Genomic DNA, 26,524 nt, shown 5'->3' on the forward strand with positions numbered 1-26,524 from the left:
AACTTACATGAGAGCTTCCAAGCACATAACTTCTAAAATTGCATGTTAAATATTTACATACTTACTTGTTCACAATGCTCGGGTAGTACGAAAGTGTCTCTTTGGTCGATCCATTTTTTAATTGAATCCACCTCAAGGAAACCAGACTCTCCTCTATGCACAGTAGCACGTCGAACAACTCCCCTCTAGGTTGCACGTCGAACAAGTCGACAAAAAATCCTTTATAATTGATCCTCAAAATCTCTTGTAGCGTGCCAAAGTAAATGAGTTCCACCACCACAAGATTTGCATCAGAGGACCATCGTCGACTAGACTGTTCATATTTTGCCATGATTCCACAATCTTGTGTAAAACGCTTTTTGTCAATCCGTTTCATCCTAAAATGTCGACCTTTACACCATGCTGCTGTGTATGACTTATACTACAACCAACAAAGATTATGAGTGGTTGTTCAAACATCTAGAAAATCGCTAATCGTACATTGCAAACTTACCTTGGTCGCGCAACCCCAAGAGTACTCCCACTCCTCCTTAGTCACTTCTTCACCGCACTTTTGTGCGCTTTTTAATTGGTTCTGCAACCATTTTAATCTCATGAATGTTGGTAGGCTCTCCAGACCCGCCAGATAATGCATCGGTGATCATCTTCCCCGTCTCCACTAAATTCATGCCCTTTGTCGCTCTTGCTTTTCATCCTCATATTGTGAAATCCACTTTTGCATCATTGGATTGTGAAGCATGCAAAATCAGTTGATTTCAACCTCTAGATCTTCCTTCATATTCTTCTCAACACCGAGATTGCACATGACAATCCCAGATATGCACTCATCGTCTATGGTTCAGCATAGCGTGTCTCGGGCTTTATCAAATCCGTCTAGCCACTCTCCAATGTAAACTAGGGAATCTGATACCAGCCAACCTTCTGCCATGCTACCCTCTAGACGTGCCTTTTGATGCACATATCCCTTGAGTGTTTTAATGAAACATTCTACACAGAACATCCATCTGGAATGTATTGTTCTAGCTATTTCCACCTCATCAACTATGTGAGCAAGAAGATGCAATTGAATGGTTAGCATAGTAGTAGGAAAGTGTTTCTCAAACATGCACACAACTCCGCGGCGTTTAGTTTGGCGAATGGTATGGAGTCTACATTGATCTCCTTTTGTGAGATCCATTGCACCAACTTTGCAAGTTTATAGATTGTTTTACGGACGTTAGGAGACAAACATCCCTCAATGGCCACCGGTAAAATAAACTGCAAAACACGTCTAGCAATGATATTAAAGTCCACACACAAATTTGTAACACAATTCTCACTATGATATTCCACTTCAAACATACCTGACACATTTTATGCCAATCGTGTGACTTCAAACTAGTAAGCTTTCTTTCTTTAGTGAAACACATTCGAAGCGAGTGCATTATGCCAGTAGGGGTCCACACAGATCAAATGGTCTCTTTTACTTTGCGTTCTTGGGCTCCTGTCAAAATCCATGGTGCTTTAGGGAGTTTTATTGATCCATCGGGTGTTGTCTGCGGCCAATATTGCTCCATACGATCCACATTTCTAAGGTCAACCCGGCTCCCAAAGTATCTTTCTTGCCAGTTTAGATGGTCCCACAGCAGATTATCCACATTCTATCCATAGCAAATTACCTGTTTGTCGACTCATATCCACCACTCCTATGCCAATCCACAATTGTTGTAGCTCTTTCAATAGTGGACGAAGATATACATCCATATTCTTCACTTTATACCACCCTGGCACAATCAAGCTTAGAAACAGGTACCCCTTCTTGATAGTCAACCACGGGGGAATGTTGTAGTTGACGATCACAACGGGTCCCACACTGTAAGATGTTGATCTCTGAACAAATGGATTTACGCCAGTTATAGCCAAGCCTATGCACAAATCTCGAGCTTCCCTGGCAAAATCCGGCCATGTATTGTCTATATGTTTCCAGGCTGCGCAATTTGCAGGAACAAGTAGCACACCATCTAAAGATCTATTCTCCTCGTGCCATGATGTTAGGGCGGCCATTGACTTACATTTGAAGAAATGCTTGATGCAAGGAAGTAGAGGAAAATTTTGCAAAACTTTTTGTGGAATTTTTTGTTCATGGAGATCTACTCGATATCTCTCGGAGTCACATTTCGAACACTTCTCCATGTCTATGTATTCCCCTCTGAAAAGAATGCAGTTGTTAGGACAAGCGTGAATCAAATTGTAATCCATCCCCAAGTTTTGCAAGATCTTTCTTGCTTAGTCTCTGGAATCTGGCATCACATTATCAGCTGGTAGTATGTGCTCTTTGAGCAATCTACACAACGAAAAAAATGTGGTACACTTGTGTAAGTAATCTATCATATCATTAAACATCTAGAGTTTTTTATTGAAGTAAACACATTGTAATAGATCACCTGAAAAGCGTTGTGACGCTAGTGTCACTCCATCCAAACTTTTCCTGCATGTTGAGAAGAACCAGGAGCGCCTTCAATCTAGACACACGTGCTCCATCATACAATGGAGTATCGGCTTCACTTTTCATATCATCATAGATAAGCCTTTTTGAATCCACGATCGTCTCGATCATTTCATCGACCTCGGGCTCAAACATTGCCTTGTTGGGAATGTGGTCTACATGATCATCCTCCAAGCTATTAGAGGCTGCATCTTGTGGCCTCACGTATACTGCTTGACCAAAGCGCCTGCGAACACGTCTATTGGGTTGCAAAATTGCTGCCTGTTGGCAAGCATCAGAGTCCGATGAGTTATAATTGGCAACAACTAGATCTATAATAGATGGATCAAACTCGCCAAATTCGTGAACGTGATGCAAAGAAACGCGTTTTGTCTGTTGTATAGCATGTTTGCATTGATTAGAAGGACATAAGATCCTTGTTGAGAGATAGGTGTTTCGGTTGGACGGCCCCACATCGTCGCCACTACTCATAATGAATGTAGAAACCTTATAACCTGGACATAAATTTAATCTTTTATTGGCATCCTCTCTCTTCTCTCTCTCTCTCTCTCTCTCTCTCTCTCTCTCTCTCTCTCTCTCTCTCTCTCTCTCTCTAAACTACCTCACATTTTGTAGTCATGTCCGATCCCCGCACACCTCGGTCTAGAGGTGCACGGAGATCAGAACCACTGGGTTATAATATCATCTCTATTGATCAACACCTATATTTGTGGGTACAAGAAATCTACACACTCATGTCTACATGACAGTGCATGTAGTGGACAAAACCCCTTTGCCTCTTCTCTAGCTACAGCAATTCATAGCATCTTAACATCTCTTCACAGCAAATCCTTGTTCGAGGGATTACTTAGCACATTACATGTTGGCCTCCAATCTGAGTATCATGCAGTTAAAAGCTTTCCCACTTAAGGTCGCGTCTGTGGAGAGAAAGACAGGGATCACCATTCGCCTAACTCTAATTTTTTTCCTAATCCCGAAGGTAGACTTTAATATAAAACCTAAATCCAAAATCTAGTCTTAAATTTAATCTAATTAAACATATGGTGATTCTGAGCTAATTGAACATGGTTAGTGGGTGAGTTAATAGGTGTCAGGTTCTGATGGGAATATACATATTGTTGTGTACCTAGTATTTGCTCTGCAAAAACCCTTCATTGACATGCCCTAAAATCTAGCCTAAATCTAATCTAATTTAATCTTAAATCTAACATAAATCTAGATCTAATCTAATCTTAAACTCAGCATAAACCTAAATCTAATCTAATCTTAAATCTAACCTAAACCTAAATGTAATCTAACTTAAATCTAAATCTAATCTAATCTTAAATCTAATCTAATCTTAAATCTAATCTAATCTTAAATCTAATCTAATCTTAAATCTAATCTAATCTTAAATCTAACCTAGCTAATCTTAAATCTTGCCTTAATTTTAAATCTAACATAAATCTAAATCTAATCTAATCTTAAACTCAACATAAACGTAAATCTAATCTAATTTGAAATCCTAAACTTAAATGTAATCTAACTTAAGTCTAATTCCAATCTAATCTTAAATCTAACCTAGCTAATCTTAAATCTTGCCCTAATTTTAAATCTAACGTAAATCTAAATCTAATCTAATCTTAAACTCAACATAAACCTAAATCTAACATAAATCTAACATAAACCTAAATGTAATCTAACCTAATCTTAAATCTAATTTAAATATTAACCTAATCTTAAATCTAACCTAATTTTAAATTTAGCATAAATTTTAAATATAAGTTAAATGTAATCTAACTTAATCTTAGATCTTTTTTCTTTTCACAACTCAGAGACTGTGAGTGAGTGAATGAAAGACAAAAAGAAATACATAGATAACCATGCTCAATCCGTGCCATGGCTGCATCAGTACAACACACCATCACATTCCGAGCCTCAAATCCACCGACACCATCACATCTTGACCCTCGTACATCAGCCACCACATCCCGAACCTCATACATCGGCTAACCAAGGGAGCCACCCTGCCACCATCATAATTTCACACATAAACAAATACTTGAATCACCAGTATGACTGCCACACAGGGCACTTCCATTGCCACCAGAAGAGCATGTCCCATACAGCTCCGGGCACCAAACAAACAGTCAAAGCTAGAGATAAGAAGAAAGCATACCGTCGCAGTAAGGGTGGAGCCCAAAACTCCACCACCAACGAGACTCCAGCAATGCAATTGCACTTGGGGGGAGTGACAGCCAAGTGCCAGATCGATCAGACCGCCAGCCAAAGTCAGTAAACTCAAAAATTCATGCGTACAGGCTATTGAGGTGAGCCATACACCTTCTCGATCGCGACACAAATGCCAAAAACTACCACAAAAAAGTAGAATATTGCCACCATCCCACCTTCCGTCTCGCCGGCTTTGAGCCCCATCCACAAAGCCACATCGGACAGGCCAAGCATCATGCATACCAACGTCCACCTGAGATACCAGCACCCAGAACACCCATGGAGACATCTAAAACGCCCCTAGCAATTGGGCAACATACACCAGTAATAACTGGAACATCACCACTTGCAGCAAGTCCTACCAAACTAGGGTGTGCGCTTCGCCCATCGAAAGGGGGCAAGCTACCGCCAAGCCTGATGGCCAAAAAAAACGTCAAGATCTGACCTTACCCACTTCGCCAGGTCGGGCGGGACAGTCGAGAGAGCCAACCCAGGCTCTCTCCTGTACCTGGGCCACGCAACCCCTCCCTAGCAAACTTTGCACCTACAAATCATGCATATCTCTGTAATGCAGCCCAAAGGACCTCCAAACGATGCACCACTAGGCCCCCCAACCCTCATGCCGCGCTGCAGCTGCCCTTTGACCCGTGCGCACAGAGCAGAGGAAGGCAAACGCGGAGACGACGCGCGTTCAGTTTGGTAGTTTTTGTAGAAGATCTTAATCTAACCTAATTTTAAATGTAATTTTAAATCTAACATAACCCTAAATCTTAAGATAACATTTCATTTCATATTTTCTCTAATTTTTTTAATCTATCTCTTTCTTTGTTTTCTCCCCTTACCTCTCTCTTTTCGTCTTCTCCCCCTCTCTCTCTCTCTCTTTGGTTTTTTTTTTTCTCTCTCTCTCTCCCTCTTTCTCTTTCTCTTCTCTCCCTCTTTCTCTTTCTCTTTGTTTTCTCCTCTCTCTCTCTCTCTCTCTCTCTCTCTCTCTCTCTCTCTCTCTCTCTCTCTCTCTCTCTTTTCCTCTCTCAATATGTGTGTGTATGCATTCTTTGTTTAAGCATGTGTGCGTATATGTATTTTTTGTTTGTGCATGTGTGTATTCTCTCTCTCTCTCTCTCTCTCTCTCTCTCTCTCTCTCTCACACACACACACACACACACACACAAAGACACAATGTGTGTGTGTGTGTGTGAGAGAGAGAGAGAGAGAGAGAGAAAGAGATAGAGAGAGAGACAGAGAGAGGGAGCGAGAGAGAAAGAGGGGAAGGGAACGTAAGAGAGAGGAGAGGGAAGGAGCATACCTGGCTCTCCTTCCTCTCCTCGTGTGTGTGTGTGTGTGTGTGTGTGGGGGGGGGGGGGGGGGGAGGGAAGAGAGAGAGAGAGGGAGGGAGGGAGGGAGGGAGAGCGCGGGTTTACCTGTTTCGCTAGAGCGCCAAAACTCAGATCTAAGATATGAGTTTTTGGCGCTCTCGATTTATTTTTTACCTGTATCCGCATTGCTATGGGCGTCGATATGCAACAAAGAAAATAGCGACGCTGTGGATTTTACTTTTGAGCATCGCACTGCGAGCGTCGCTAATGTGAAGTACCTCTTGTAGTGAAACACGTGCCTAGCTTGCCCAAGGCCTAAAGGAACTAAAGGTCCTAGGTCTAAGGACTTTTAACACTTTGGAAGTCTTTAATGAAGCTAACCCTAAGGTCTTTTAAGATCCATTATATGCACATTTCTCTTTGATAGACTATCTACTTTTGGACCCCTGTTGAGATGTAATCATCTCTCCTCATGGTCCCTTGCTGAGATAAATATAGAAGCACTTATTGCCTATTTCTCTTTGGTAGACCATCTCCTTTTGGACCCCCTATTGAGATGCAACCATCTCTCCTTTTGGTCCCCTGCTGAGATAGGTCTATAAGCACATATGTATATCGTAACTCTTGCTCCCCTTTTATCTTCTCATAATAATGATCAATTTAATATGGGAAAATCACTTGGTAAAGTTAGATATTAGATTTTATGACATTAACATGCTTTAAAAAAAAAAAAAGATGATATGACTTAATAACAAGATGACTAGGGAACGCAATATGATAACCCCTAGGTGTGAGTATATGTTGTACATACATGTCAAAGAGCCAAAAATTGTGCAATTTTTAATTGTATTGTGCGTTTTCAGGACAAAATCATGATGAAAATGGATCAATCCACAAAAATATGGCTAAATAATAACATTAGAAGTGTTTTAGTATTTTTTAGTATAGAATAAATTTTTTGAGTATTTTGGTTAATTTCCTTCAATTTTTGCTAATAAAATCCAAAATAAATAAAATAAATGAGCAAAAATGTCAAAATTGGATTCCGACCTCAAATGTAAAATCTTGAAGCTCAAAGGAAAAGCCATAAAAATTTTAGTGCAATTCCGATCAAAAAACTCGACGGCCACTTCAACTCACTAATCATCTATGGAACAAATTGCGACAGAAAGGTTCATGGATGTTAGTTTTCAAAAAAAATTGATCCAAGAGTACATTGTGAGGCCTAATGAGCTCATTAAGTGAGTATTGTATGGGGGATGACTGAAAAGTCGAGGATGTATAGTCTCTTCGGCCATTTTTCCTCTCATTTTCATTCTAACCTTTAGAGAGAGAGAGAGAGAGAGCTCTGGGTTGTGGATTTTGACGACCTTCCACGCTTTCCTACGCACCGTCAGCCAGTTCTTACTCACTCCAGCCATGAGAGGTAAGTTCCTAATTGTGTCTAGAAGCATTTTGATTATCACATTGTTGACCACAAGAGGTGGATACAATCGGGGAATTGCTAGGATAAAAAACACTAACACTGGCCACAATAGACACCCAATGCACAAAAAATGGACCATGCACTCATCACTAGTGGGGGAACACATTGTTAAGCTCAAAGGTGCAAAATATGTTATGAAAGATGACCTAGTATCTTTGACGTGCCGAATATGAAGGAAAACTCAAATCAAAAGGCTCATTAAGATCACGAACTAGCTTCTTTAACTAATAATTGAAGCCTCCAAGATTCCAAAAAAAGACTTGGCTAACAAGGCAAGCTCTAAACCCAAGTTCAAAGAAATGGTTGAGATTCTATTCAAAGCATTGATAGCAATCATCCATTGCAGGGGTGGATACACACTGCATCCTATTGCCATAAGCTAGCCAAGGGAAAATTGACAAACGACAAATTCACTCTGCACAATGCTAACACCAAGACATGGAATCCACTAACGCCTTATGAAGTGGAAACGGAGACAGCCCAAAAGGAGAATATGGAGCAAGATGCCATACTCAAACTAATTGAGAAAGACAATGCAGCTCCAAGTGCTCATGAACCCTTTAGAGTACTTCAAAATCATCCCAGAAAGAAGACACCTAACAAGAACAAGGTCAGATGGACAGACACTGGCTAAAACCAGAATGCCACTGAAAAATTTGGTAGTTATACCAAAATTCAAGAAAGGGGAGGAGGAATGTAGAAGGCGAGAATAGCCTCTAGCAGCCGAGAGTTGAACTGGAAGACTCCAAAAGCAATAACTCAAAGATAGTTACCACAGTAACTAGTACAATACTCATACAATCAGAACCCAGTCAATTTGACTATAAATAGGACCCACAATTTCATTTTGAGGTCTCTCTCGGAATATATCTCTCGGACTATATCCTCTCAATCTCTAGCTCTCTAGATCTCTAGATATCTTGTAATGCTTATGTTACATAATCTAGATCTAACCACAAGCCTTGTAATTGTATCTTGAGCCACACGTTGACGTACTTTGCAATCTCATTAAGCTGCAACTCTTCTAGTATTATTTCTAGTTGTATTCAGTTTGGCTTCTATATTATACAAATCTAGTTCAAGTTGTCTTTTCCAGTATTGTTTTGTTTCTAGTTCTAGTGTGTCTTTCAGTATGCTGAAGTGCGAAGTTTGGTGTGAAGTCCTAATATCTGCATCTGACTAAATCTAACCACCAACCTAGAATAGCTGTGTGAACACATCCACCTCATTCCACAGGGCTTCCACTCCCACCTATTTGTTGCTCTACGGCTGGGCAACAGCACCCCTCTTCATGTTGAAGAGATTCTTGCTTGCCATTTTCCAGCTAGTATTTCGTTTCACAGTTCAAGAATGTGGTTGTGGAGAGTTGGGGGCACATGTTGTCATGATGGCAGCAAGGAGCCTGTGGTGGCACTCCCTCCTTCTCTTGCTTTGGTGGTGGTTTGTCAGTGTCATGTTGTCTTTTGTCGCAATGTGGTGCAATTAAGGTTCTTCTGGTTCATTTTGTTCTTCTACAACATGCATCATGATGTTGGGTTTATTTTTTTTCAAATTTTGTTGGCTCTTGCCTTTGGAGGATCGATTCATGGTGGCAGCTCGAATAATCCATGGCATCCATTATGGTGTGGTCGTCCAGATCTTGCAGGTGTTGGAGCTCCTACGCCCCCTTTCTTCGGTTGAATGTCTTCATTAGCAAAAGTCTGGACTCAAATTTGGTCCTTTTAGTGCTAGAGAGAGAATGCAACGCAACCAATGGATCATGGCTACCATAACGGTAGCTCGGATTTTCCTTGTTTTTATCTCAACTTTCAAAATTTTCAAAAAACAGTTAGGCTGTTTCATAAAAAAACCTTAACAATAATATATGTTGTGATTTGCTCGAATCTTTCTTGTCAGGATCAAATATAGGACAAATGTACCATAACTCGCACTGAATGTAGTTGTGCGCACTTTTTCAATAGGAGAGACTTCCTAGTATTTCCTCTCATTCTCATTCATTTGCGCTCAACTAACTATTCTGCTCCCATTTAACTGTATTGTGTTTGCACTCACAAACACTCCCCTTCTCACATTTGTGCTATGAATCTTGCCATAGAAGAATCACTAATGGAGAACAGAAGACCTTGACAACCACCCGCAAGTATTAAGTCTGTCAAAATTTTCAACATCTTTGATTTGGACAACGATCGATGGCTTTCCACCACCATTACATTTGGAAGTTAGGTTCTACTGCAGATGAGGAAAAGAAAGCGCACGGGCAACGAGTTTGTGAACAGTTATAAAGGTAGGGTGACAAACTTTTTCTTGTCACAAACGGGAAAATCAGTTAAAGAGGTTCTCATTGAACACACATATATGCACTTAGAGTTGTGTCTACAAACAACGCTAGCACGATTTTCAACAAACTGACCAAATTGTAAGTTTTCTTACATCCACAATAGATTTTACTCTTCACTCGTGTATTGTGTGTCTAGCCTGCCAGTTGTGCAGATATTTATCCTTCCGACAAAGAAGACTGGCAGCCGATGGATTGCATTATTGGAATTTTCTATGCATTCCATGCAACTGTGGGAGAGCATTCTATAACACTAGCGCCAAAAGAGCATTGGCTGAAAGGGGGATTTTCTTCTTTGACCACTTTTATAATGCTCCTCATTCTGCGCTTGGCTTCAGCACTCTAGAATATCTCCCGCTTCCTTCGAAGGACAGTCCAAAGTAGCCAGTCTCTTCATCTAAAACCTCTGAGTGTTTCAGACTAAATCTCCATCAAGAAATACAAAAGTGCTTAAGACCAAATGTTTTTAGTTGGTTGGTACGTGTTTCAATATTCCTGTCCATGCATGTGCTCATCAACTTTTTCGATGATGAAGAGATTAGTAAGACTAGAACTATGCTCCTTTGCAAGACAGAGAAATGCCTCGATTTTCTGGATGAATCTTGAGATTTCCATGATTCTAATGGCATCTTATGCAAGGTAAATAAGAAGTCTATTGTGTGTAAGTGCATGATAGCTTCTCAAAATTTCATAGCATCCTTTCACTACATAAGGTGGCATCGAGTGAATGGTCATTTGGTAGCTTTGGACCAAGATTTAACTCATGACCTGAACAATCCTTTGAGAATGATTGAGGTATGGTGTGGACCTGATCTGCTAACTGTTCTTAGCATTCAAGTCAATGTGACACTACGACAAGTGTGCAAGGATTTGGAGAGTGAGGTTGACCTCAGCCTACCACCAAAATTTCTTTTCCAGTGAAACATGCAAAAGGTAGTATGTTTTCAATGTAAACATTAATGTTGCATTAATTATTTCCATGCTGGTTATCATCACAAAATATTGGTCTTATCTAACTGTTCGATTAATTGTCGTACAGGTGCCTCAGAGAAAGGAGAAGAAGACATTGTGCGCAGAGATAAAGGACGACCGATTGTTTCTAGTGCAATGCAACTCTTGATTGAAGAAGGCGGCTCGGAAAATATATGACACTGCTTTGAACTACAAATATTAAAGAAAGCTATTGATAGCAAGCTTGTAATTTATATTCATGCTAAAATGCATTGTTAAGGAATTTCTTGCAAATAAAGTCAGGGAACAATTATCTTTTCAAATTTAACTCAAGTTGTCTCTACATTGGGTTTAATACATAGAGTTAGTAGGAATGGAAAGTGAGCGAGGAGGTGAATGAGCAACCTTGACAGCATCAGGTACTGATGATGCTGGGTCATGCTCAAGAGACGGTCTGGGGGTTGGGTGATGGGTTTGGGGTTGGGGAAAATATTATGCAGTGGCCTCGTCTTCCTTTGTAAAACTGGGTATCACAAAGAGGTCGAGTGGCCAGAAACACGAGGGGAGGCAGGTCCAGGCACTTGGTGTGTCATTGGTTGAGGTGTTGCTTCGTACCTCCGAGATGGAGGCCGAGGTTGTGGTCGTGGCGGTGGTGGTGGTGGTGGTGGGACAAATACATGCACATAGATCTCTCACGAGAGTATGAACCCCTCTGCAAGAAAAACAAACAGCAGACACTTTTTGAAGACTTGAAGGAGAACTTAAGATCACAGGACATGAAAAATATGGACCTTTGGCTGGACGATAGAGCATCTCCTCACAAACTCCACTCCACCTTTTAAGGATATTACATCCTTAGTGAACTATGTCGGAGATGGCCACCATGGTTATGGCTACACTAAGCAGTTGGCTGCAAGAAATGACGTTTTGCAAGAGAGAGATATTGTATACAGCAAGAATGTCCGCTTACACCAGAAAGCTGTGCAATGTGCTCAACATGTTGAAGGCAGTAAGGAGACCATCAAGAAGCTTACACAACAATTCAAAGAAAAAAAAACAGTGATAGGCCTTCGCCAAAGAGAAACTTAAACTAAGAGACATCAAGGACTTGAAAGTTGGCTCGGGAGGAATCAAGAAAAGAGTGTAAGCCATCAAGTGAGTGCATCTATCCTTCTTAGGTTTATATTCATAAACTCTCACATCTCTTACTGCTAACATGCTGGCGCCAATCTTTGCTTCACCCTAACAAGGAAGTGGAGCACAGCACAACCACCTCCTCAGCCCATTACGGGCTCATATTGAATCTCCAAAATGTAAATGGCCTCTTGGATGATAAGCGCTATGGTAAGATCATTGCTAAACAATTTGACAGCCTTTTAAAGGAGAACCAACTCTCTACACATGATGTTCAATCAATTTTGGATGAAGCTGGTATATCCAATAAGGGATATGCTGCTATTTTCAAGTATGTAGCATCATTTGCAGTGATGTTCCACTAGAAAAGGGTTTTGATTCCTAACTCCTCTTACTCAGTTCTGTGCAAAGATAGCTCAAAAAGTTTCGCATCAAGCACACGCTACTTTTAAACCCTTTCTCCATTCAAAAAACAAGACGTGAAGTCAACGAGGAGGTGCTTCAAAAGCTCGGAAGTCCTTTCCACATTGAATCGACATACAAATTGCCAGAAGGAGAAGAAATGTTCTATGACAATTATAACAATATTTTTTACGATATGATCGCGTTGCAGTCATACATTGTGCAGTTGTTCGATGTTACTTCTCAAGAGTGCAACAGTGTCCTGAAGTTTGTCATTAAGCTAGATGAGTGCGAGCTTGTAAAGGAGACAAAGGTTGACCAAGTCACAATCACACTTATAAATAGAGCTCTGGATGCAAGCATTGGACCAGATGATCCTCAAAACTTTCATGTGCAATTTGAGCACAACATTTTCCTTCTTGCGATGTTCATGGACGTAGAAGTTATGTTTAAGATAATTTATCGTTATGTTTCAGTTGAATGCTTTCGAATGTGCATTATAAAAAGTTCAAAATTATCCTTTTAAGTGCCCATTGAGAACTTCGATATATTGAATTGGGTTTTTCATCAAACAAACATACCAAAAACAATAAGAGAACAAAGAAATGGAAAGAAATTGGATGTGGAGGGCATGGGATCCTACAATGTAGAGTGGCACATGGTTGGAGACCTAAAAACCTTGAAATGCATGTACAAGGTCTCCAAAGGAGAAACAAGCAAAAGCCCTTGCTTGTATTGCATGAGAGGGGTTCACATCCTTGACAAACCATTTTGGAGAAGAGCTCCGGAGGCATCTACGCGACCTTAACTTTCGACCCATTTTGGATATCCCACTATCTAGAGTACACAAATGCACAATGCATGCACTTTGTAGAATAATAGAAAAACTAATGTTTCTCTACATCTCTTTTGCCTGGACCACTTGACCTCTCTCTGCGAAGCAAAGGGAAATCTCAATTTTAGAGACGGCCTTCTCAGAAATGGGTTTGCATGGTGGACATGTTAAGATAGAGCAGGATGAGAAGAGATCAAAAAATGGTTGGGATGTTGCAAAGAAGTTGTCCATTGTGGTGTGCAAGCCCGACTCTTCCTTTCAGTGGCCACAACTGGACGAAAATTCAAAAGACAAAGTGCACAAAGACAAGAATTAAGATACAACAGGTGGAAAAATCTGCACAATGTTATAGTTGACCATGCAGACAATGGTGTAGCAAGGACTGGCAAAGTGAAGGTATGGAAAACCTTCGACGCAATATTCAAGTTCTGTGAATTGAACTCATGGATTGATGACGACTATGCAACATTCCAAGAAGCACGGTGGAGACCTTCCACGAGACATTCATAAGTGCGTGGACAAAATTAACATATTACTCACTACATGGTACTCTAATTGATTTGATGACATGATAATCTTTTGAATTGTGAATACTCATCCTTATAATGTTGTGCTTTGTGTGCAACACATTATTGGTAATCACATGCCTTGGTTTGCAAGGCAATATGGCATCTTGGGTGTTTGGTCTACAGAGGACATTAAAAAAACCCACTACCAAGCTCGTACTATTTATTTCAATCACACATGGAGTTGGTGCAGACAAAGTATATAGATTAGAGGAGCTACACAATGGACGTATCGGAAACAAATACACAAGCCGCATCGAAAGGAACCAGTCAAACAAAGTCAGATTAGCCATGCGGTGACATTAGCCAAAAAAATGGCGAAGAAAGGAGATATGGGAGTTATCATCTATGGGTAGACAACATGCGGATTGGTTGCTACAAAAACAACGCGTAGAAAGGGTTTGGACAACACCATTGCAAGTTATGCCATAACTCTCAGCCGTAGCAAGATTCAAACACCAAACTTTATGTATCTAGAAGAATCGATGTAATTTCAACTTTTCACATTGTAAATGATGGTTGCAACAAAATTAAAAATATTGCAAGACATTGATACTCTATCATTTCAACTTTTCATAATGTGAATGATGGTTGCAAAAAAGAAAAATACATTGCAAGACATTGTTACATAATCAATCTAACTTTGATGCATAAAACAAATATATTATATTTATTTCTAATCATCTAGAAATGATACAAAATATTCTGGCCTCTTGCCCTTTTGTGAAGGGCCCTCTTCCTCGTGCCTTGGTCTCTTTGAATGACGCGTTTCGTCATTAGCATCCGTCGCAAGCACGTTGACGTCGAGCAATTGGGTCACCTCAGTTGCCTCAACCTACGGAGCCTCTTCTATAAGCAGATCAAGTTTTCCATATTGTGGTAATTCGTGTGGGTGTGTGATTCCACAAGCTAGACCATATGCAGCATGTGTCAAAAAGTAGCGACTGCACAGGCCATACACCAAAAATTGAGACCGCTGCTTGCTTGTCTAGCAGCATCACCTTGTCTGTGCTCCATCTAATGGCCGCAGCTTGTAGATATCTTGAGAGTGTCTTCAATACAAAAGAGGGAATTCAGCCTTGTCCTCGGAGGGTTGGAATGGAAGCAAAGGAAGTTTGGAGCGTTCAAATTCTCCAAGTACTAACCAAGGGAGGAATTCTTTCCCAAGTCTCCTGTACCTCATCACGGGGACGAGGAATGAATTTATCATCATAGACTCCGAGCTACGAGAAATAAAAGCCAAGTGTTGGTATATACACATGAAAGTCTCATACAGGGAAGCAAAAAAGTATTTACACAAGAGTATACCTTCTAATTTTCATCTTCTTTGAGTAATGTAGCATTCCATAAGTCAAGTGTACTAATGTTTGTAGAGGATGAGGACGTTGCCAATGTCGTTGATGGAGCATTTCTCCCCATCTTTGTGATTCCAAGCCTTTCCTATACTGCCCTGGACTCCGACTCCGTTGGAAGCAACGTGGAACATGCAGCTGCATCCTTGTATATCATTTCTAGTGCCTCTGTTGGTTCGATAAACTCACCCACTGTTACATGAGCATCCATGACAAAGTACTTGTCATCGGCAGGGTCGATTATATTGCCATCCTCTTGTAGATCTTGAGCAACTATAGCAATGCAGTAGTCCTCTCTCAAGTCAAAGAGTTCCACGATGTCATCAAGCATTACATAATGATGATCATTGATGGGACGATAGGGAGCACATTTGTTGGCAAAGATCCCTCTAACAGTTGAACACCTTCTAAAACACACAAAGCACCACTTAGTGGTTGCACCAAATCGTCACCAGTGATCGTCCAAATTAACATTCAAAAAGAGTATGAACCCATCATAGTATGCAATGTCCCGGTGATAGTATTCTGCAACTCGACACTTTCGATTATGTACAGTACATCTAATGTCATTCCTACGAGACTGCAATGGCAACATGAGGCTGCTCCTGTAGAAAATGTCTTTCTTTAAATGATCAGAACTGATATCCTTCATATGAACATATTGACAACCCCCAAACTCAAATGTGCCGTTGATCGTCTGTTGCCCGTATGTCTGATGAAACTCTGCAAGGAAATGTGACGCAAAAGACAAATCTCTTGCAGCAAGGTTGAAAATAGGCTTGAGTTCTTGCTCCCACTTTGCTGAAGCCCAATTCTATAGAGAAAATGGTACAACTTGTCTTTGGGTGCCTCGTTAGAGCAAGGCAGCTCCTCCTCTATCTCGATCTGAAAGGGATCCATTTGTGGAGAGAGGTAAGAAAACTTGGTTTATTGGTTAGGGTGAAGGTAGGAAGGCATTGGCTAACACTAGGGAGTACGAAGGGAAGACTGACGGGTCTCCTATATATAGACTCCTCACAAATCCACCATGTCTTTTTAGTCACCCTTATGATTATATTAGTAACGGTGCAATGAATACATCACAAACACCGAGGCAAGCTCAAACATCCCTATGACACGTGTCTTGGTTCAGTGAGTACCGTAGCTGTATAAAGTACCTTGACTGCACACGTCATAACTCGCACACATCTACACAATGCAGGTATGGAGGACAAGAAGAGAGGAAAGGAAAAGCTTTTTCAAAAGATGATGGTGGAAATAAAGGAGGTCGAGAAAACCCTAGCCGAGGCAAAATCAATTCAAAAGGAGTTGAAGAAGAAAAACAAAGGGAACCAAAAGGCAAAGGCTGAGAAAAATAGCACTGCAAAGACCGACGACAAGCAATCACCAACGATAAAGGAGGAAGAAGAATAATTGAAATGGAAAAACAAGATAGTGCATCAATCACCTCTTAGTCTTATGTAGTAGAGTCCTTGAAGATAATGTAAATGTCTTCGTATCTTGTTTCTTTGTCTCTGTCTCTTTGTTTCTTTTTTTGGTTACTAATTATGAAGGAAGAGCTTTTATCAAAATGTGTCGCATCACAATGCGAGTGGGAGGTTTATGTCACGCCACAACGCGATAGGGAGCTCTCTCTACGATATGGGTGGTCCCTATCACGTTGTGATGCAACATCCAAATGTCGTACCACAACACGATAGGGAGACGTGTCCACAATATGGGTGGTCCCAATCGTGTTGTGGTGCGACATCCAAATATCACGCCACAATGTGATAGGGAGTATCTCCACGATATGGGTGGCCCTATCACGTTGTGATGCGACATCCAAATATTGCACTAGAACGTGATAGGGACCACTCACCACAACATGGTTGGTCCCTATCTTGTTGTGGCGCGACATCAAGATTGTCGCGCCACAATGCGATAAGGAGGCCTAGCCGCGATATTTTTCCTTGTTGCAACACAACGTGAGGAGGGGGTTTGGTTGATCAAGTCCCATCCCATATTGCATTGTGCCACAACAACCATATAATCGACCTAGTGCCCAAGTCGACATACAATATGCCACGTGTCCTTCATGTGATGATTCACTCTTTCCAATGATGATGAGTAACTCAATTAATTGTGGCCGCCGCCTTATTTTATATCCCATGTTTAGTAATGATGATGATGTCCATGGCACTTATATAATGTTTCTATTTCCGTATACCCCACTACTATTTGACATCTGTCCTCACCTCTCAGAGTCAGTTTTTGTGACCTAACCTTCTCATTGCTTAATCTTCTTCTTATTCTTTCCCACAACGTTTTCCACAGCAAAAACTTTTTTCCATGGCTCGCACGAAGCAAACCACAAGGAAGGTATACCTGCAAGACAACCAACCTTCATCCTCAAGAGTTGGAGGCAAAACCCTGCCTAATCTTTGGGCAACAATGCATAGTTGAAGGTATGAGTAGAACCAAAGTATTCTACTTGAGCTGCACAAACTCCAGACGCATATCCCTCTTGATATTTCTAAGTTACCCTTCCAAAGAGTAGTTTGCCAAACTTGTGAGAGCACGAATTTGAATTTTTGGTGAGCCAGAAGTGCAGTGGGTTGCCTCCACGAAGCAGCCGAGGACTTTCGGATCGAGCTGTTCCAAGACAGCTATGTCCTCATAGCTCATGCTCACAGAGTAACACTAATGCCCCGAGATATCAATTCTCTTAGGCTGTTACGCTTCAGGTACGGCAAGACACTTGTTTGAGTGCATCTAACTGACAAGAGAATGGACAACATTTTGACAATCCCTCTAATCACCAAAGTGAAGGTGTTCAATGATGTGAGCACCATCCAGCACACATATGACACACGTTTGAATGTGGAGCGGACCCAAGAGCTACTTATGGAAGAGCCTCAGTCAAGTCAAATGAATGGAAGATGTTGTTAACAATTGATCAAGCTAACAATGAGACCCTAAGTTTTCTCAGTCCAACTTTCAACGTAGCACTTTTTGTCTGGGGCCAGATTTTCTATTTTCGTTTCGGTCCTCATGAGATAGATGTTTTTTGAAATAGTGTGCGGGAGCTTACTGACCAAACTTTAAATTTTGGTCTTTGGTATGTTATATTATTTTTGCAGACATATTTATTTGATTCTGGCTTATTGGAGATCCTCATCAATTAATTTTCTCAATTTGCAGCATGTTAGTTTCTAACCTTGCATGGAATCAACAATCCAAGCTATCCGTTTTGGATGCACAACTGTCATCCGTGCTTACCTCGAAGTCCACTTCCCTGATAGAAGTTGTTGATTGGTTTCAACGAGTCAACATGGACACGGCAAACGTTTTACTTTTAGCTTACAACGAAAAGTAAGTGCTTTTAATCTCGCTATTCTTTAATATTTTGTATATTATGAATAGCAAACTAATTCCTTATTTTGTGCAATCAGTTCACATTGAAGCCTTGTTGAACTAAACATTGAGCGCAAGCGTTGCTACCTTGCAAATTATGCGCATGGTTTTCATGGAAATGTTCAAAGGTACATAGTTATTGTTTCTTGATTCTGTAATTTCGATGCAACGTGTGGTCACCATATGCTATGTCTTGCAGGTTTGTTCTGAAACTTGTTGCTACATGTGAAGCATTGACCCAAGACAGTGTTTGGGAAGATATGTTGATTTTGAGTTGCAAGGTCCCAAAGCAAGACGACGGGCATTCTTGTGGATGGAGAGTTCTTGCAAATGTGAAGCTTCTTTTGGAACGCATTTACGCTGAGGAGCGTAGAAGTGTAAGTGCAATTTTTCGCTTTTGTAATCCTTGCACACATGATTTCTTTGAATTACATATAAAAGCTAGGAATTCATTTGCAGGCAAGAAACCTGGTAGATTATTTGAACGTCCATGTGGAGACATTCAGGACGACGATGACCCAGAATATGATCAATTTTGTGGAGACGCGTCCTCTAGGAGCCACACAAGTGTCAACTGAGACATGACTGATCAAAACTGTGTGCAGAAGGAGGTGGGAGCGATAGGAGAATGTCAATTTGAATATCACGCACGCGTGAGAGAACACAGGAGGGAATGGGAGGGAATGGGAGGGAAGAAAGAGGCGAGGAAACAGAGCTTAGTTTTTAAAAATGCAAAAGATTGAGATATTCGGCATCGAATGCAATAGTCGCCGCGCACAGTGAAGTGTTATCATGACTGGAATACTTTTTGGGTTTTTTAATAAACATACCTTGCATGAATAAGATATCCAAGTTTTAAAAAACATGTATGAAAAATGTTAAAATGAATTTTCTATTATCTCTCTCTACACTGACATGGCATTTCTTACAAGGCCCAAATTTGAGTCCAAACTTTTCCTAATGAGGTTATGATTGAGTGGGTCCGTGATCAGCCGGTTTACTTGAGATATGTGTTATCTTTGGGATATGTCTGATGATGCTTAAATGGTGGGGTGGCTCCGGAGTTATCCTGACATAGCTTGTAATTCTTATTGCAACTCCCGCACGGGTCCGGGAGGGGTCTGTAATGGTTTTTATAGGTTTTTAATCTAGTTTTATCACTCACATTTATGAGTTTAGCAAAACAAAAAAAAACGAGTTCAAGAGAGTGTGTGAGGCATAAAGGGGTCTGTAAGGTTTTTTTATCTAATTTCATCACTCACATTTATGAGTTTGGCCAAAAAAAAAAAAAAACGAGTTCAAGAGAGTATGTGCCTACAATTTGAAAAAATGTTAATTAATGCGGAATCCAGGGAGATGCTTTGCAAAACGAATACACTCCGATACTTGGCAACAAGCACTCCCATGCAAATCAATCTCTCTCTCTCTCTCTCTCTCTCTCTCTCTCTCTCTCTCTCTCTCTCTCATATGCAGATGTCTCCATGCATGAGGTGAGCATCGATGCAGACTGTGTGTTCAGAGAATTCGGGATGAGATTGAGGTTAGGGCCGTCGGTGTGTAGGGAGGAGGAGGCGCAATCTATTTTCTCCCCCCCTCCTCTCTCTCTCTCTCTCTCTCTCAACCCTGGTTGCTCTACTGTTGTTGCTGACCATTACCCTTCTTTGTCATGGTCTTTGTCTCATAGCCCTTGATGTTTAGGTTATTTGTGGTCGGGGTTATAATTGCCAGGGGTAGCTGCTTTAAGAAAGCATGGACAGTCGGAGCAACAGAAAGCTTTGGGGAGGGAGGAGTAGAGCAAGGGGAAGATGGGGACGGGGGCAGAGGCAGAGGGTGGGGGGACGACAGGAATAGTAGCTAACTGCACTGCTCCTTGATGAGTGCGCGTAGTGCAAAGTTTGAGTGAGTGGGAGATTCTAAAGCATCTTCGAAAAAAGTCTTTTTCTTTTTAAAGGAGCGAGTATGGGGTACCCAGCTGTAAAAAATGAGAAAAGATCCCCTTAAAAGCGAATATGCTTGCGACGCAATGGGTCTGTCTGACTTGGAGCCTTCACATGCGAGCGAAAAGGAGGGGCAATCCAGGTGGAGGTCATGTCCCTTCCTTTCCATTTTCTCTCCCTCTCTTGCTGAGACTCTCTCTCTCTCTCTCTCTCTCTCTCTCTCTCTCTCTCTCTCTCTCTCTCTCTCTCTCTCTCTCTCAAACTCGCATGCGTCAGGGGCTACAAAGTTCGTCGAGAGTATTTTCGCAGGGTGGGGAGGTGCAGGTCGAAGGAGGGAGGAAAGGGTGAAGGGAGGAGGTAGAAGGGGGCAGACGGTGGGGCTGAGGTCGAGAGTATTTGCGCAGGAAAGTGCAGGTCGAAGGAGGGAGGAAAGGGTGAGGAGAGGAGGAGGTAGGAGGGGGCAGACGACAGGACTGAGATCGAGAGTATTTTTGCAGGAAGGTGCAGGTCGAAGGAGGGAGGAAAGGGTGAGGAGAAGAGGAGGCCCGGGGGATTCACTAGTAGTACTAGGAAGACGTCACCTGCGTGCACCAAAACTGTCATTTTACTCCCTATATACGAGACCCTCTTTTGTAAAATCTACCTTTTTGGACTTATAAACCCCCCCTATTGTACACTCACGTGACATCATACGATAATCCTTAGTGGAGACCCGGGGAGGAGGAGGAGGTAGGAGGGGGCAGACAGCGGGGCTGAGGTGCAGCAGTGCTGGCCAGGGAGGATGGTGAGGGCCTTAGTGAGACTTAGGGGAGGAGAGAATCTCGAAAACAAAGTAACGCTTTTTGTTTAAGGTGAGCCCGTGGGTACCCATAAGAAGAGAATGTGAGGGATAGTAAAAATTGATTGAATATAAAATGAATCCCGTGTACATTTTGGAGATTGAAGTAATCAAGGGACTAATTCAAAGTTCAATCAAAGAGAGTCTTTTCGTCAACGCGTGAGAGCGGCGTGCCACGCTTTTTCCGGGCGTGTTGTGGAAAAGGTTCAGAAGCGCGTGAGGCTCTCTCTCTCTCTCGGCTTCTTTATAACAGAAGCAAATCCCAACTCATTCCAATCCCAGCTCGTCTTCTTCATCTTCTTGCCCTTGCCCACTTCATAGACAATAAGCAGAGGCTACCAAACCCTAGGCTAAGCTTTTCTCTGCATCAGAAACTGCCTTCTTCTCCATGGATCACAAGGTGCACCCCATGCCCCATCCTTCCGCCCCGCCCGCCCACTCTCGACATTCCTCCCTTGGCACGCAGAGCACCGCAAGCTCCGTCGCCGTCCAAATGCCCGACGATCACGTCCTCCGCAAAGAGCAGGAACGGAGCTTGATGCAAGACTTCGGCAGCGATGGCATGCAGCAGAAAGACTTCGTCTACAAGATGCCAGAGCCTCTGCCCCCGGGTCATCCGAGCGTGCGAGCCGCAAGGCGGCGAGAGCGGCACGGATGCTGCTGCGGCCGCTCCTGCTGCTGCTGTTTGGGCATTCTTTGCTCCATCTTTGCCGCCATAGTCATCATATTGGGAATCACCGCCCTCATCCTCTACTTGGTGCTGCAGCCCAAAGCGCCCGATTTCTCCGTCTCAGACGCCACCATCACCTCCTTCAATCTCTCCTCGCAGCCTCTCTCTGCTTCAAATGCCATCGCCGACGCCAATCTGTACCTCAACGCAGACGTTACCTTCAACGTGAGCGCGCAAAATCCAAACAAGAAAATTGGCATCTACTATGATGCAGTGGATGTGACGCTCTTCTACGAGGACCAAAATATAGGCGAGGGTTCAATCCCTGCCTTCTACCAAGGCCACCAAAACACTACCCTCCTTCTCTTGCACATGAGTGGCCAAGATGTGGCCTTGACCCCTTCCATTGGCTCTACTTTGCAAGCTACGCTCCTCGATGCGACCTCTAGCATCTTTTTGCATGCCCGGACAATGGCAAAAGTTCGGATCAAAGTCGGGAGCTGGAAATCGCGCGCTTCTAAGTTCCAAATCGATTGCAATGTCGAAATGAGTAACCCTACCGCCCCCAACCCCCACCTTCTCTCTAAGAGTTGCTCCTTCAAACTCAAGAAACTTATGCTGTAGAGCATGAGAGAGTAGCCTTCTTATAACTCTTGTCCATTCTTTTGTCCTCATTGTATAATTCTTTGTCCATTTTTTGAGATGTGGACACCTGAAATATAAGTAATATTTACATCTTTTGTTCATATACTAAGTGGGATGAAACTCCACTTTGACAACATCGATGTGAATAGCTTGCATTTTAATTGATTTTTTAAGTGGAGGACAACTTGTATCAAAATTTTGTACTCGATGTCAACGAGTGGCAGCTCAATTGATAGAGCGAGAGCCTCCTATGTCCAAGGTCTTGGGTTCAAACCCCTCCTACGGCATGTAGCCCTTAGGGTTTGTTCCTCAAGTCTATATATGATGGGTTGGCCAACCTTATCCGGGTGGGATGCTGCACCTCAGTATGAGGTGTGTGAATTGTAATTTCCAGTTGTAGCTATAAAGCGAGCACAAGCCCGTCATGAAAGGCTTACTCTTCCCAACCTATAGCCTTGTCATGGGAGTAAATGTCTTCAATGGTGAGACACCTTTTCATTTTGATCGGAACCTCAAGGCACAAGGAACCTTGTGTCATGGGAAAGCAACACATGTCCCCACCAAATAAGTGGAACAAAAGATTATCTAGAGCAAAGATATTTAAAGCCTTAGGAGTTCTTGAAACCTCTAAAAAGATTTTTGTGGACCAAAGGGTCCATGCCCTAGCAATGGGCAAAGTGGGAGGAGGTAGCTAGGCCAATGGAACAGAGAGGTAATGGGATAATCAACCTTGCTATCCACACGGAGGGCCAATGTGCCAAGTTAGTAGTCAGGATGGCTCAACCAAACCAAACATGGGCCACTACTAGGCCAAGGAGATGATGGACAAAGCGAAATCATGCTCACAAGAAGGTCAAGGGAAAGGATTAGAAATCCATGACAAAATGTTGGTCCCCCAATGAGTTAACCTGAGGCTGGGAGGCCCAACGGGCGAGCTATACGAAAGTGTAGAAGAGCAGCAAGGACTTTGGGGTGGGGGGAGCTATCCAGATACTTTCAAAATTCCATTACTCACTGGTCCCCTGGCTGTCCAAAGTGGGTCACCCTTTCTGGCAAGAAATTGTCAGGCAAGTGAACAACAAAGGAATCAAGCGCTTAACCTATTTTTGGGACAACAACACTAAGAGGTGGAAGGATATTGACCAACTAATTGAGCAATTTCACCTCAATGGCCTGGAAAAACTGCTAGTCATCAAAGTTGTGGAAGGACTGGACAACATGACTATGCCGATCTGTGAGTCCAACTTTGAGTGGTAAGCCTGGCTCTGGCTTAAGGAAAGATAATTTTTTTAACCGCACACCAAAAGTGTTTACCATGTTGTCAGTTACAAAGCGGAGTCGTTCGCATCTCTCAACAAACAATGGGGTAAACAAGGGCCAGAAGCTAGCTGGATTGTGGTGACTAATAACATTTGGAATCCTCAATAGCCACTATCAATGACGTTGTTTCTGTGGAAGATGTTGTGGGGGGCCTTGACAACAAGCATCAGAGTCCATCTCCGTGGAATCGGTTCTGATAGGTGTTTGGGATGCAGAACAGCGAGTGAAGATTTTACCCACCTCTTTAAGGAGTGCCCGACTATTTGTGGCCTTGCAAGCAAGCTATGCAAGTGGGTCCACAGGATGTGGAAAATAGGATTCTATAAAAACAATCTTTTCCTTGGAGGTAGAACGATGAAAAGCTAAGCGCTTTTGGTTTGTACTTAGACTATCAGGTTCTGCTTTTTCAAGCACGTGTGGAAGACCAGGAACAGTCAAATTTTCGAGAATGATACCTCGATGGCTAGCTTCAAGGAGATTATTTGCGAGAGTAGGGGTCTGATTATGGCCATAGGGAAGAAGAAGAACTCAGAGGAATGGAGACGGGCTTGTTTAGCTGTCTCAACCGTGTGCAAGTAAAGTTTCTTGAGTAAGGATTGGTGAAGTCCTCGGTGTGCAATACGTCTCCTCAAGACTCGGTAAGTGCTTGAGGCTGCCTTGTAATTTTCTTGACATGTTTAATACATTACACTCACGATTGTGAGTTTGGAAATAAATATATATATTTAAAGCCTTTATTTCTATTGATAAGAATAATACATTGTAGAAAAGTTATGTTTACAGATCTAGTGTTCCTTGTCCAAAAAGTTCATTCACTAACTCTTGTAATATTTTATAGTTTGCTGTCACAAATGACTAAACACCAGCCTATAGGCACGGATTTCTTTGTGTGGATCCACGACGGTTATCCGGCCGACCCAAACAAACCCTGATCACATTGAAGATGCCAAGAAGCTCAAACAATTGGACCTCGAGGTCATGGGTTTAAATCTCGTCTCTGCAAAGTCAATTGCCAATTATTTTTCCAATTCACCGGGAGTTCCTATTCTCCCATTGAGCGGGCCAACATCCATCTTTGTGGATGCTTTAAGCCGCCGGACCCTCTAGGAGTAGAGATTGCACCCGCATTCCAACAGCTTGGGCATGCCACCTTCCCAATGAAGTAGGGAGGAGAAAGAATTGGGAAAAAATGATGAATAGAATGAATTAAAAGAAAAGCGAGAGCTTGACCTGGGAACCCCAAATTAGTTGAACACAATGTGCTCTATTTCATACTCGCCCTCGCTACCACATATTTATCTAACACTTGGGAGAGTGAGTGGGAGCCCCCACCATAAGGACTTCGCCCACCTTTTTCTCCTCTAGCGACGGTCTCAAAGTAGCACGCCTGAAACTTGAGTTGAGGCCAATTTCTCATGGTTGATTGATTGGGTGCGATCCCGGAGAGGTCACCTTAAAAAAATGTAACCGATCACGTGAGTTCAAGAGAAGGGTATTTAAAGTTCTTGAAACTTATAGAAATTTATATACAGAAGGACATTATTTTTTCAAATTTGAAAAAACTTACAGATTTTAAAAGAAAAGCGTACATTATATTCCTAACAAAATTTACAGATAAGGGGTTTTACAAACATGTCTTGAATGCACATGATATGGTAGTTTCACACATAGTGAACCCCTCGAGGGAGTGATTGCTACAAACGGATGCGTGGAGTTCCCTGCAAAACATCCAAAAGAGCATACTACAAACCATAAACCGACTAATCGACATACCTGGCAACCACATAGACGCATAATCACGAACAGAGAGAGACAGAGAGCGAGAGAGAGTAATACAGCTCGTGCAGGTGCACCTCCTAGAATGGAGTACTACGCCGGCACGGCGAGAGAGAAGAGAAGAGAGGAGAAGAATAACTCAGACACTGAGTGCAATCTCCCCCCGTGCAAGAGTGACCATTTCCCTCTTGCACGTATTTCATTTATAGATTTCTTGAATGGTCAAATTGAGTACAAATTGGCCGGCCGGTCATAAATGGCCGAAGCTCATAAAGAGCACTTGAATAATAATGAAATATATTTTCGTATGCATAGACCTAGCTCGGTCAAGCCTTTTCCACCTGTCAGCTGTAATAATTAATAGAAATATCAATTCCATCACATACCTCTCCATTGGAAAGAAATTGTCCTCGGTTGCAAAGATAAAAATATGCAGACAATACTTGTCAAAAACAGTGATTAGTATGTTGTGTCAAAAACATCACATAATAAAATAAAAATTTATGAAACTAAGAAACATTAGCTTATGCCTGTCGTCATCCACATACTACCTATTCTAGTGTCCCATACCACTAGAATAAGGAGTATATGTCATACCCTGATGAATCAGGATATCATTGGTCACACTCGTCATCAATCTCATAATGTCAAGTCTCATCACATAAACACTGCTAAATAATCACCAGATACCAAATTCCATTCCAATTCCACAATATAATCCAAATCCAAATCACTTTCATTATGTACCCGGGTAACAAAATCATACCAGTTACAGTGGTGGCCAGCCCCACTGCAGCATGATTTTGTGATTGGTGTTGCTTAAATCGGCGAATCTACACCAATATGATGTGCTGCCTAAATCGGCGAATCTG

The 26,524-nt window shown here is 42.0% G+C and overlaps 1 protein-coding gene across 1 annotated transcript; it reads left to right on the forward strand.

The window, feature by feature from the left end:
* Nucleotides 1-21,508: 21,508 nt before the first annotated feature.
* Nucleotides 21,509-22,646, forward strand: LOC147423352 (NDR1/HIN1-like protein 26). Its single transcript, XM_086501824.1, has one exon. It carries the CDS (start codon nt 21,630-21,632, stop codon nt 22,533-22,535), a length of 906 nt encoding a protein of 301 aa, XP_086357950.1. The 5' UTR covers nt 21,509-21,629; the 3' UTR covers nt 22,536-22,646.
* The last annotated feature ends 3,878 nt before the right edge of the window (nt 22,647-26,524 follow it).

This window comes from Adiantum capillus-veneris, chromosome 26 (genome assembly GCF_014529385.1).
Source record: "Adiantum capillus-veneris isolate H3 chromosome 26, ASM1452938v2, whole genome shotgun sequence".
Lineage (NCBI taxonomy): Eukaryota > Viridiplantae > Streptophyta > Polypodiopsida > Polypodiales > Pteridaceae > Adiantum > Adiantum capillus-veneris.

Bases quoted from the DNA above. Each gene is read 5' to 3' on its own strand.
- LOC147423352 (XM_086501824.1), top strand. From the start codon at position 21,630: ATGGATCACAAGGTGCACCCCATGCCCCATCCTTCCGCCCCGCCCGCC.